The sequence below is a fragment of the Hemiscyllium ocellatum genome, chromosome 12 (genome assembly GCF_020745735.1).
Source record: "Hemiscyllium ocellatum isolate sHemOce1 chromosome 12, sHemOce1.pat.X.cur, whole genome shotgun sequence".
Classification (NCBI taxonomy): domain Eukaryota; kingdom Metazoa; phylum Chordata; class Chondrichthyes; order Orectolobiformes; family Hemiscylliidae; genus Hemiscyllium; species Hemiscyllium ocellatum.
The window spans coordinates 72,752,681-72,766,501 of NC_083412.1; the positions used below are offsets into that span (position 1 = coordinate 72,752,681).

General features: G+C 43.4%; 1 protein-coding gene across 1 annotated transcript in view; it reads left to right on the forward strand.

Moving 5' to 3' along the window:
• The first annotated feature begins 1,601 nt into the window (after positions 1–1,601).
• Positions 1,602–13,821, forward strand: part of sft2d2a (SFT2 domain containing 2a) — a 45,550-nt gene continuing 33,330 nt past the window's right edge. Inside the window, exon 1 of the mRNA XM_060833172.1 lies at positions 1,602–1,725. Within this exon, the coding sequence (XP_060689155.1) occupies positions 1,660–1,725 (66 nt within the window). The 5' untranslated portion in view covers positions 1,602–1,659. The remainder of the gene's footprint in view (positions 1,726–13,821) is intronic.

Here is a 13,821-nt window from a genome sequence, read left to right on the forward strand (position 1 = left end):
CAAAGTTAAAAATCACACAACGTCATGTTATAGTCTAGCAGGTTTATTTGGAAGCACCAGCTTTCAGAGTGCTGCTCTTTCATCAGGTAATAAGATCATGATCACAGAATTTATAGCCAAAGTAGTCCAGTGTATTGGAGATGTGATACAGTAAACAATCTTAGATTAAAACTTTCATCTCTTAGAATGGGATATGCTGGTTTCTGTTCTTTTAAATAACATTCTCAAGATAGCTCAGCTTTTCTAACAATAGGTGTGAAGTCTGTCTGTGTCCCAATGTTGAGTCAGACTGACAAGCCCTCTGCATAGTTGTATGGAGTTTTACATGGATTCATGCAGCTTTTGCGCAAAATGAAATGTAATTCTGCAAAAACAAATTCACCCCATTAATTTATATGTGTGCACGTGAGTTGTGTGTGTTTGGGTGTGAGTGCGCATGATAGAGTGTGTGTATATGTGTGTGTGTAAGTTTGGTTAAGTGTGTGTGAGAGTGTAATGGGGTATGTATCTGTGAGAGGGTGTGTGTGGGGGTGTGGAGGTATGTGTGTGCATATGAGAGAGAGCTTGTGGATGAGAGGGTCTGCGTGGATGTGTGAGTATGTAGGAGTGTGTATGTGTGAGAGAGAGTGTATTGTACAGTGGGGTCACCTGTGACATGAACCCGAGGTCCTGGCTGAGGCCATCATGGATACAGAGCTTCTACGCAGCCATACTGCATTGTTGCTTGTCCCGAAGTCCGCTTTGGAGAATGGTCACCTAAAGGTCTGAGGCTGAATGTCCTGGAACTAAACTTATGAGGTGAACTTATTTTTGCAGAATACATTTTATTTTGCTCAAAAACTGCATGAATCCATGGAATACTGTTTTGAGGCCTGGGACTGATTGGCCATGATCTGTTGAATGACAGAGCAAGCTTGAAGGACTCTTTATGTTCTTATTGACATTTAGCTGATCCTGGGTTAAATTAAGTTTCATTTCCCCACTTTCTTACAAGGATCTACAATGATTGTACGTTACAATTGTGGCTTAGCCAGATATGATGCAGTCTCGGACTGTTGAGATCATGGCTACAGACTTCAGCATTCTGCAGGGCAGGCGGGTGAAAGTGCCTAATAAGAGGGAGTCATGATTGCAGGAAAGGTGAGGCAGTGGTATGGACTCTAGGACAGGTGAGGGGGTAGTGCAAACTCTGGGACAGGTGAGTGGGCAGTGACAACTCTGGGACAGGTAGGGAGTCAGTGCAGACTCTGGGACTAGTGATGGTGGTAGTGCAGGTTCTGGGACAGGTGAGGGGGCAGGGCAGACTCTGGGCCAGGTGATGGTGGTAATACATACTGTGGGACAGGTCGGGGTGCAGGGCAGACTCTGGGATAGGTGATAGTGGCAGTATAGACTCTGGGACAAGTGAGGGTCTTAGTGCATACTCTGGGGCATGTGATGGGGCAGGACAGACTCTGGGACAGGACAGACTCTGGGACAGGTGAAGTTGGTAGTGCATAGTCTGGGACAGGTGAGGGGCGGAGCCAGCTGACGTGTGGGGGCGCGGTCCCGGTATCAATGCGTGTGCGCATGCTCGTGCGGGTTGAGCGCCTGCGCGGTGTTTCCCGGAGGTAGCCGGGCAGTGTTTACCGAGCGGCTGCGGACCCGGGAGTCGGGGACATGGATAAACTGAAGAAAGTGCTGAACGGGAACGACTCGGCGGAGGACGGAGGTGCCCTGAGTGAGGTCAGCCTCCCCTGGTTTCATTAGGAATACTGTCCCGGAGTTACATGAGGCCGGGGCTAGGACTCAGGATTGTAGCTGGGACCAAGTGGGGCAGAGGCTGGTTACAGGAGGAGGACATCTGTGTGAAGGCCAGGTCTGGCTGTGATACTCACACACACACAGTGCAGGCTGCCTCTGATCACCATGAGGAACCTCCCTCTCAGCCCCTCAGTGTTACTGTGAAACATCAATCATGGTTCACACAAGGAACAGCCTGAGGTTGTAATCGGGATAATAAGTGAATTGCGATTATCGAACAACTACTATTAGTTTTCGTATAATAAAACATCCGAATCTTGGCACTGAGCTGCATAGAGACATTAGAGTAAGCGGCCGAAAGCTCGATCAAAGAAGTGCTTTTAAACAGCGTCTTAAAAATGCAGAGGGTTAATGAGTCTGCGCCAGGGCTGAAGGTCTAGGCATCTAAGGTGATGGAATTTGGAAATGTATAAGTGGCCGGAATTTGAGAGTGGATGCGAACATGTTGGAAAAGCTTGGGTAGGGTGCTGTGGTGAGTATAAATAGTACGTACAAAGATGAGGATTTTGCATTGCAGACGTTTCTGGATCAGTATCCATCAGTGTTGTGGCGATGGGTGAAAGGGATTTAGTGCTGGTAGCAGAGTTCTATATGAGCTGAAATTTATGGAGGCTGGAAGGAAAGTTCTGAAGTCTGGCTGCACAAAAAGTATATTTGAATGATTCACCCCATATTGAAACAAAGTGAAAGTAGTCTATCTTGCTCATAGTATTGATTCAGATAGTGATTTTTTTTTAAGTGATATTTTGTCCAACTAGCTTAACAAGTGTGCTCAGAGATATGCTACACTGATTAGCAGCATGAGTAGTCAATTCCCTGATCCTGCTCTGCTTTTCAACGAGGCTATGTCCATTCTGATTGTGGCCCCAAATGCACATTCCTGACTACATCTGATAACCTTTGACTCCCTTTTGAGTCAAGGATCTATTTTGTGCTGTCTTAAATATATTCAGTGACTCACCTCCACCATTATCTAGGAGAAAGAGTTCCAATGACTTATTATCCTTTGAGAGATAAAGAATTCCTCAACTCCATCTTAAATGGGAAAGTACTTATTCTTAAATTACCTCTTTAATTATCTTTAATCTAATCTGTCCCACAAGGGGAATTACCCTTACACCATCCACCCTTTTAAGTCTCCTCAGGGTCATCTGAATATGAAGTTCAAAGCTCCAATTGATACAGGACCAGGGGTCTGACCGACCTTTTTTAAAATATAACACCCCCACCTCCAATCCCAGATATCATTCACATTTAAATGAACCTTCTCTGAATGATGTCTAACATATTACATCCCATCTTAAAATAAAGACAAAAAATATTCCAGATAGAGTCTCACCAACACTCTGCCTTTCCCTCCTTGTATATGTTCTCTTGCTTAAAATTTACCTTTCTAATCAAGCAGTACCTGTGAATACAAGCTACCACCCCCCAAAAAAAATCTTTGGAGTTCTCAGTCTTGCTCTCTATTGTATCTTATATCTACTTTATAGTATCATGCGTGTTGAGTCTGAATGCACAAGCCTGGCGTATTGATATTTACTATCTTTCAACACAGTCAATGGAATCCCATATGGTGGTATATGTAAGGGTGCAAGTTTCAGTTCATGGGCATTTCAATAAACAGATTGAGTCTGTCTACTGTGAATTCAAGATTAAGTGCTGGAAAATGGCTTCATGGTGTTTACAAGTTCCTTGGTCTGACTGTGAAAGTCAAAAGCAGAGCTTTTTCATATCTGCACATACGTAATTCCTCTCTGTTCATGGTTATTCCAATATTATATCTGATTTCCAGAACTATTTTGCAGTTTAAATAGAGCCAATTTGAAAATAAAAGAATTATAGAACAGCTATTGCTGGAATCAATTTCTGTTGTTCATCATTTTTAAGCTTGTTTCTGTGTGAACTTCACTACACTTCATGCACTCTACAGGTTATGCTTAGTGTTTTAGAAGTTTTACACAATCATAAGCAGGGCTTGTGATATTATGTGAAATGTGACAGTTATGAAATTTAATAACTTGCAGTTCTAGATGTATCATTTCTATACTTAGTGTTATGCACAAGTAACAGTATATCAATTTTGGGCTGACACATTGTGAGCAATTTACATTGGTGTATCAATAGGGCAGAGTTGTACTATGAATTTGTAGTAATATGTTACAATCAAAAAAAACTTTTTTGTATTGCTCTTTTGTTAATAATTCACTGTCTCTCATCTGGATGATGTAGTACTATAGAGACTTATCTGGGTGAATGTTATGGGCATGAAGATGGAAACTTTTATGTAGGAGTCTTTAGCATTAGGAGTTAATGCCTGAAGAAATTAAGTTGTATTTCTTACACACCCCAATCTGAAGGTGTGTGTATTTGGATTCACCAGACCCTGCTTTTGTTCTGCTTCATATCATATCAGAATTGTTCAGTCAAACCTTTTTATCTATTTGTAGTTTCCCTGAGTTTTGACTGGACCCTTAACCATGTCCACTTTTTTTTAAACCATGTTTTTATTCTCACCCTTTGAGTTTCCTTCCAAAATCAGTAGTTGCATTCAAGCTCACCAGTTTTCTATTCCATTTAATTATCTTGAAATTTCAGTTACCTCCAGCGTGATGGCACCACCAAAGACTACTTTTTCATCCCTTTCAACTTAATACGCTCCACTGAACCATGCATACTTCTGCACCCACACAAAAGACCCAGCTTTTCTGCCCCCTTTTCTTTGAATGGCAACTTTTGGTGATTCTGCAGTTTCCAATCAGACCTTCCCATCTTTGTTGCTTTATTCATCCAATTGCCATCTCCCTTTTTATCATTTATTCTTTCTTCTCTTTCACTTTTTCTCACATCTTGCCTTTTGTTCTCCATGAAATCCCCAACCAATCTATTCTTCCTCTGCTTCTGCAATTGCTTAAAACTAACCACTTCTAATTCGAAAGGCCTTTGACCTGGAATGTTAATTCTGTTTCTTTCTCCACAGATGCTGCCACGTCTGGTAAGTATTTCTAGCATTATCTACCTTTTATTTTCTGAGCTAATATTTGCATTCCCTTCATCAGAACCTTGATGTTGGTGTAGCTTCTTCCTATTTCTCTTTTGCGTTCCTGCTCTCTTCTAGCATCTACCTATGGATGTTTCATTTCTGTGAAGGGCTTTGGTCTCTGGCATGTCAAAAATGCTGCACAAGCTTTCTCCACTTCCATTTATTTTAGTTCTGTTTTATTTAAGAATTTGCAGCTGGTAGGCCACCTTTGGCAAAAGTAACATCAAAAAGCCTTGAATGCTTTTGTTGAAACTTAGCCTTATTTATGGACCAAATGCATAGCTTGGGATATACAGTGCTCTTGATGGAATTATTTTGATATCAGTCTTCTGAAATTTGAATTAATACACTTCTCCAATCTGCCTCCTAAATGGGATTACAAGACAATAAGAACTGTAAGGAGTAGTCATTCGGCCTTTTGAGACTGCTTCGCCATCTAATAAGATGATTTCTGATGTGATTGCGCCCTTAACTGTACTTTCCTGTGTGGCATTGGTAGCACCTGTGGATTAAAAACCTGTCTAGGCCAGTCTTCAATTATCCAGCCTGTACCACTCAACATGGGGAAGAATTCCAAAGGATAACAATCAATTCCTTCTGAAATCCATCTTAAATGGGAGACCCCTTATTTTTAAACTGCCCCCAATTCTAGATCCCACAACAAGGGGAAGTATCCTTTTGCCTCCTCAAGGTACTGAGGCATCTTCCCTGTCAAGCTCCATCAAATCCTGTATATTTCAGTAAATCACTTTAAATGTATAGAGCCAATTCTTCACCTCAGGAATCAGATGAATACCCCTTCTCTTATGAGCTTTCGATGCAAATATATCCATCCTTAAGTAACAGATAAATATGTACACAGTACTCCAGATATTGTCTCACCAATGCCCACTACCATTGTAGCAACACTCCCTACTTTATAGTTTGTCCCCCTCACAATAAAGGTTAACATCCCATTTTCCTGCCACATTACTTGTTGTGCCTACATTCTGACCTCTTGTGATTCATGCACAAGGGCATCCAAATCTCCTCCTCCGACAGCTTGCTGCACTTTTTAGTGGCAAAGTATTGTGGATGCTAGAAATCTGAAACAAAAAGTGCTAGAGAAACTCAGCAGTCTCTCAATTCTGAAGTCATACCAGACTTGTAACATTACTCTGTTTCTTTCTTGACAGATGCTGACAGACCTGCTGAGTTTCTGTCCATTTAACGTCCAAAATTGTCTATGTATTTAATAATCTGTATAATTCTTCCAAAGAGAAATCCATTTGTCTTTGCATTTTTTTTTAGTAATTTTGACTGCATGAGCTATAGTTAATTCCAGGTATATCTACCACTTGGAAAGCTTTAATTATGTAACATTTGTGTTAGCATACCCAAGGGAATCTCAAGCTGCTGATGTTTTGAAGCCATCTAGATGCTGCTCCCAAATGAAAGCTAAGCTAATTCTGTGTTCTTTCATCGAAACACATAAAATGTAGAGTGTTAATTTTTACGGTGAATACACTTCCTTTATGACTTTCAGAATTGCTTCTAAAGTGTCTGGATAAATTTCCATCAAAGTTCACCACAACATATTCAAATTATTACAAAACAGATTCTTATTTGTGTAAATTTGCATCTGAACACAGGTAGGAATTGTGTATTTATGCCAGATGGATTTTTACATGTTGACTTATCAGTAGGAAGTAGCCATCTGTTCTTAGTCACAGCTTTTTAAAAGAATATTTAGTTAAAGAATATTGTTCGATGATGCAGTGAGTAATTAGCCATGGTCCACAATGGACTAGAGACATCTCTCTCCATTAATTTTTTTTTTGAATTCACTGGCAGGATATGGTTGCTCTGGCTGTTATCAATATAACTGCAAATGTGTTGCTGGTCAAAGCACAGCAGGTTAGGCAGCATCTCAGGAATAGAGAATTCGACGTTTCGAGCATAAGCCCTTCATCAGGAATCAATATAAAGCAGTTTACTGATCTTCAAATATTTTGTGTAGGACAGTATTGCTTTCTCAATCACTTTGTGTTTTGCTTATATAAGGAAACCTTTGCAGCTATGAAATGCAAAGTATTGAGAGTATTTCAGCCTTCCTGTTGAGTAATTGTTCATGAACCATTTGAGAACTTACTTTGCTTTTTATACTACACAGCAGGTTTTCAAAAATAACTGTCCATTGTAACAATCTGTCAAAGGATTTCAATTTGCAGTGATCAGGCCAATTCTCAAGAATACCAATAAGGGGAAAACCAACATTTATAATGTGTGATAGAGGAGTTTTCAAATTCATTCATGGGATATGGGTGGTGCTGACTGGGCAAGCATTTCTTGCCACTTTTTAGTTGCTGTTGAGAAAGTATTGGTGAGCTGCCTTCTTAAACCCACAGTTCATTTGGTATTGACCCATTATGTTATTAGGGAAGGACTTTGACCCAGCAACACTGAAGAAACAGTGATATAGAGTCATAGAGATGTATAGCAATGGAAACAGACCCTTCGGTCCAAGCCCATGCCGACCAGATATCCCAACCCAATCTAGTCCCACCTGTCAGCACCCGGTCCATATCCCTCCAACCCTTCCTATTCATATACCCATCCAAATGCCTCTTAAATGTTGCATTGTACCAGGCTCCACCACATCCCCTGGCAGCTCATTCCATACATTTTCCACCCTCTGTATGGAAAAAGTTACCCCTTAGGCCTCTTTTATATATTTCCCCTCTCACCCTAAACCTATGCCCTCTAGTTCCAGACTCCCTGATCCCAGGGAAAGACTTTGTCTATTTATCCTCTCCATGCCCCTCATAATTTTGTAAACCTCTATAAGATCACTCCTCAGTCTCTAACGCTTCAGGGAAAATAGCCCCAGCCTGTTCAGTCTCTCCCCATAGCTCAAATCCTCCAACCCTGGCAACATCCTTGTAAATCTTTTCTGAATCCTTTCAAGTTTCACAACATCTTTCCGATAGCAAGGAGACCAGAATTGCATGCAATATTCCAATAGTGGCCTAACCAATGTCCTGTACAGCCGCAACATGACCTCCCAACTCCTGCATTCAAGATGGTAAAAACAATGACTGCAGATGCTGGAAACCAGATTCTGGATTCGTGGTGCTGGAAAAGCACAGCAGTTTAGGCAGCATCCGAGGAGTACTCAATACTCTGACCAATAAAGGAAAGCATACCAAACGATATGTTTCCAAATTGGAATGATCAGTGACTCGGAGGGGTACTTGTAGTTGGTGGTGTTCCTTGTATATCTGCTGCCCTTGTCCTTCCACGTGGTATTGGTCAGGGTTTGGAAGCTTATGCCAAAGGAACATTAATGAAATTCTGCAGTGCATCTTGTAAAGTGGTAGACCGAGTGAAAGTTTGAAGGTGTGGTGCCATTCAAGTGGGCTGCTTTGGCCTGACTGGTGTTAAACTTCTTGAATGTTGTTAGAGCTGCACTTGTCCAGGCAAGTGGGAGTATTCCATCAAACTCCTGACTCATACATTGTACATGGTGGCCAGGAGGTGAATTACTCAATGCAGGATTCCTAGCCTGTCACATATGATATTAGTAATAATATTTATCTGTCCAGTCTATTTCAATTTCTGGTCGATGGTAACTTTTGTGATGGTGATAGTTGTGTATCCAGTATTTGTAATGCCTTCACTCGTCAAGGGGTAATGGTTCATGTTCTTTTGGCAGTTAGTGCCAGGAAATGGCTTTCAGTCCTAGCCTAGAGCTGCATGTGGACATGGATTGCTTCAGTATTTCACTGTCATTGATGAAATAGCTAAAGATGACTGGGATTAGTACACCAGCCAGAGAAGCTGAGTGGCAAGATAGGGGAAGTGAGATGATTGCATTTGGCAATCAACAACCAACTTTTCTTTTTGATAGTTATGACTTCAACTGGCAGAGTTGGCACTTCTTCCCAAAGTGCATCACCTAACATTTAGCTGCATTGAATTCCATTTATCCAAGACCCCCTGCAACCAACAACATTCTTCCAAACTGTCCACTACTCCACCGACTTTAGTGTCATCTGCAAACTTACCAACTCATCCACCTATGCCTGCGTCTAAGTCATTTATAAAAATGACAAACAGCAGTGGTCCCAAAACAGATCATTGTGGCACACCACTGGTAACCGGACTCCAGGCTGAATATTTTCCATCAACTACCACTAGCTGTGCCTTTCAGAAAGGCATTTTCTAATCCAAACTGCTAAATCACCCTCAATCCCAAGCCTCTGCTTTATGGTTCTGTTCGCCAAGCTGGGAATTTGTGTTGCAGATGTTTCGTCCCTGTCTAGGTGACATCCTCAGTGCTTGTAAGCCTCCTGTGAAGCGCTTCTGTGATGTTTCCTCCGGCAATTATAGTGATTTGAATCTGCTGCTTCTGGTTGTCAGTTCCAGCTGTCTACTGCAGTGGCCGGTATATTGGGTCCAGGTCGATGTGCTTGTTGATTGAATCTGTGGATGAGTGCCATGCCTTGAGGAATTCCCTGGCTGTTCTCTGTTTGGCTTGTCCTATAATAGTAGTGTTGTCCCAGTCAAATTCATGTTGCTCGTCATCTGCGTGTGTGGCTACTAAGGATAACTGGTCGTGTCGTTTCGTGGCTAGTTGGTGTTCATGGATGCGGATCATTAGCTGTCTTCCTGTTTGTCCTATGTAGTGTTTTGTGCAGTCCGTGCACTATTCACTAGAGAGCAAGAAAAGGACCACCAACTCCCACTAGACGTGATGTTACAGAGAACACTGAACGGAGAATTCACCACAAAGGTATACAGGAAAGCCACACACACAGACCAAGTCCTGAACTACGAAAGCAACCACCCCAACACACACAAAAGAAGTTGCATCAAGACACTGTTCAAAAGGGCCACAATACACTGCAGCACACCAGAACTGCAAAAAGAGGAAGAAGAATACCTCTACAATGTATTCGCCAAAACGGATACCCCTGCAATTTCATCAACAGATGCCTAAGGGAAAGACAACGGAATGAGGACATGCCACAACCCAAAGGACTAGCCACTTTACCATACATCAAGAACATTTCTGAACTGACAGCCAGACTACTACGATCACTAGGACTCAGAACAGCACACAAACCAACAGCCACTCTCAGACAACAGCTCACCAGAACGAAGGACCCGATACCCAGCATGAGCAAAACCAATGTAATATACAAAATCCCATGCAAGGACTGCGCAAAACACTACATAGGATAAACAGGAAGACAGCTAACAATCCGCATCCATGAACACCAATTGCCACGAAACGACAAGACCAGCTATCCTTAGTAGCCATAGACAGATGATAAGCAACATACTGTGTCTGTAAACCCTCCTGCACACTGGACAAAAACTGATCCATCCGACCTCCTCAAGTTATAGCATTTCTAGTCAATATTGGGGAAGTTAAAGTTTCCTATAATGACCACCCTGCTCCTTTCACTCCTACCCAGAATAATTTCTGCCAATCCTCTCCACCACCTCCCTGGAACTGTGCGGAGGCCTCAGCAGTGTGACCTCTCCTCTCCTGTTTCTAACTTCACCCCATACTATTTCAGTAGATGGGTCCTTGTCAAAAGTTCTTTCAGCCACCGTTATACTGTCCTTGACTAACAAGGACACACCTCGCCCTCTTTTTACCGCTTTGCCTGTTCTTAATGAAAGATCTAAACCCTGGAACCTGCAACATCCATTCCTCACCTTGCTCTATCCATGTCTCTGAAATGGCCATAACATCGAAGTCCCAGGTAACTATCCATTCTGCAAGATAACCTGCCTTATTTTGGATACTTCTGGCATTGAAGTAGACACACTTCAAACCAACACATTCCTGTGACTGTGAAATCCTGTCCATGCCCTCCCTACTCTCATCCTCCTGTGCACTGGAACTACACCTCAGGTTCCCATCCCCTGCTGAGCTAGTTTAAACCCACCCAAATAGCACCAGCAAATTTCCCACCCAGGATATTAATATCCCTCTGGTTCAAATGAAGACTATCCTGTTTGTAGAGGTTCCACCTTCCCAATTATCCAAATACCTGAAACACTCCCTCCTGCACCATCCCTGCCTATTCCTTGCCTCACTATCACGTGGTATGGGTAACAAACCAGAGATATAACTGTTTGTTTTAGCTCCCTGAAATCCTGCCTGACATCTCTATCCCTCTTTTTACCTATGCCATTGGTACTACGTGGACCGCAACTTGGGGCTGGTCACCCTCTCCCTTCAGGACCCCAAAGACGCAATCTGAGACATCATGGACCCTGACACCTGGGAGGCAACACACCAACCATGAGTCTCGTTCGTTCCCAACAAACCTTCTATGTGCCCCTCTAACTATTGAGTCCCCATTGAATAACACTTTCCTCCTTCCCTTCTGTGCAGCAGGGACAGACTCTGTGCAAGAGACCTGCACCCCACTGCGTACCCCTGGTAAGCCCGCCCCCAACAATATCCAAAACGGTATACTTGTTTTTCAGCGGAACAACCACAGGGGATCCCTCCACTGACCTTTTTCCCCCCTTCAAACAGTTACCCAGCTTTCTTCGTGCCTAGGAGCAACTGTTTCTCTGTAACTCTTATCTATCACAGCCTCTGCCTCCCGAATGATCCGAAATTCATCCAGCTCTCACTCCAGTTCCCTAACACGGTCTTGGAAGAGTGACAGTTGCAGAGGTACTTGGATGGAACACTAATGGTGTCCCACACCTTAAGCATCATGCAGGAGGAACATTCCTCTCCTTGCACCACCATCCCTGCTAGTCCCTTTATCAGAAAGTGAAAAAGAAGAGAAGCTTACCTGATGTGTCCTTGGTGTTTAGGGTTGGAGGAGATGGTTGGGTGGGAGGCCCTACAAAGGTAGGGTCTCTGGTTTAGAAAGCACTCACTTATATAGCTGGAGGGAAATGGAAAGTCCCTCCTTTCCCAGAAACCTCTGCTCTCCGATGTCAAATGTAAAAGCTCAAATCAATGACTCACCACTCCTGACAGGCCCATGATCCAAGCTCCCACCCTTCGAGCTGCTGCTGAAAAACAGAAATGGAGGACTCCCGTGTTCGAGGTAAATTTTAAGTGCTTCAGCAGTTTCTTGGTATTTATGTAGGGTGAATCAGAATTTGTTAAAGAATGGCAGCTGTGATGTTCAGAATCTTAGGATCATTCACTCTGCACTTCAAGTTGAAGATGTTTGTCACTTATTTAATTGTTCACCATCATTCGCAGTTGAGTTATGGCAGGATTGTGGTACTCTGATTTAATTCATTCATTGTGACATTACTCAGCTCTATCAATCGTGTGCTACTTATTTGCTTGACATGCAAGTAGTCTGTTCTATTGCTTCACCAGGTTCACAACTTATTTTTCAGTACACCAGATGTTGCTGCTTGTGTGTCATTCTGCACTCTTTGTTGAACAAGAATGATCCCCATGCTTGTTAGTGAAGTTAAGTTGGCGGATGTGCTACGTCGTGACATTACGTATTGTGATTGATTGCAGTACGGTTGCTACTGATGACCCACAGCATTTCATGAATGCAGAAGTTTGAGTTTCTACATCTGTTCCACCTCTATCTCTTTTAGCACAGTGGTGCCATACAGCATGATCAGTAAGGAGCATTGTCAATGTGAATGTGAAGGAGCCTTTGACCAAGTGAGACAGTGGTCAGTTGAATATATTTGGAATGTTGTTCTAAGTGAGAATTTGGTAAAAAAGAGAACGGGGTTACTTCAAGGTTTTACTGCAAGATGTAAAGACTGTAGAATGAGAGGTGGATGGGAGAAGATAAAAGACTCGAATTGAGAGACCCACCTACAGTGAGATGAGCATCAGATTGGTATCGCAAACCACGATGTGAAGCGATTGTCGCGAAAGCAGCTGAATTTATTTTATTGATTCATTGGATATGGGCGTCGCAAATTAGACCAGTAGTTCTTATCCACCTTTAATTGTCCAGAGGGCAATTAACAGCCTACTACATTGTTGTAGGCCAGGTCAGGTAGAGATGGCAGGTAGTGAACCAGAGAGGTTTTTATGGCAATCGACAATGGCTAACGGTTACTATTCGGCCAGCTTTTTATTGAATTCATATTTTACCACCTATGGTGGGACTCTAACCTATTGCTAGACTATCAATCTAGGAGTAAAAAATGAGGTCTGCAGATGCTGGAGATCACAGCTGCAAATGTGTTGCTGGTCAAAGCACAGCAGGCCAGGCAGCATCTCAGGAATAGAGAATTCGACGTTTCGAGCATAAGCCCTTCATCAGGAATAAGAGAGAGAGCCAAGCAGGCTAAGATAAAAGGTAGGGAGGAGGGACTAGGGGGAAGGGCGATGGAGGTGGGATAGGTGGAAGGTGGTCAAGGTGAGGGTGATAGGCCGGAGTGGGGTGGGGGCGGAGAGGTCAGGAAGAGGATTGCAGGTTAGGAGGGCGGTGCTGAGTTGAGGGAACCGACTGAGACAAGGTGGGGGGAGGGGAAATGAGGAAACTGGAGAAATCTGAATTCATACCTTGTGGTTGGAGGGTTCCCAGGCGGAAGATGAGGCGCTCCTCCTCCAGCCGTCGTGTTGTTGTGTTCTGCCGGTGGAGGAGTCCAAGGACCTGCATGTCCTCGGTGGAGTGGGAGGGAGAGTTAAAGTGTTGAGCCACGGGGTGATTGGGTTGGTTGGTTCGGGCGGCCCGGAGGTGTTCTCTGAAGCGTTCCGCAAGTAAGCGGCCTGTCTCACCAATATAGAGGAGGCCACATCGGGTGCAGCGGATGCAATAGATGATGTGTGTGGAGGTACAGGTGAACTTGTGGCGGATATGGAAGGATCCCTTGGGGCCTTGGAGGGAAGTGAGTGTGGAGGTGTGGGCGCAAGTTTTACATTTCCTGCGGTTGCAGGGGAAGGTGCCGGGGGTGGAGGTTGTGTTGGTGGGGGGTGTGGATCTGACGAGGGAGTCACGAAGGGAGTGGTCCTTGCGGAACGC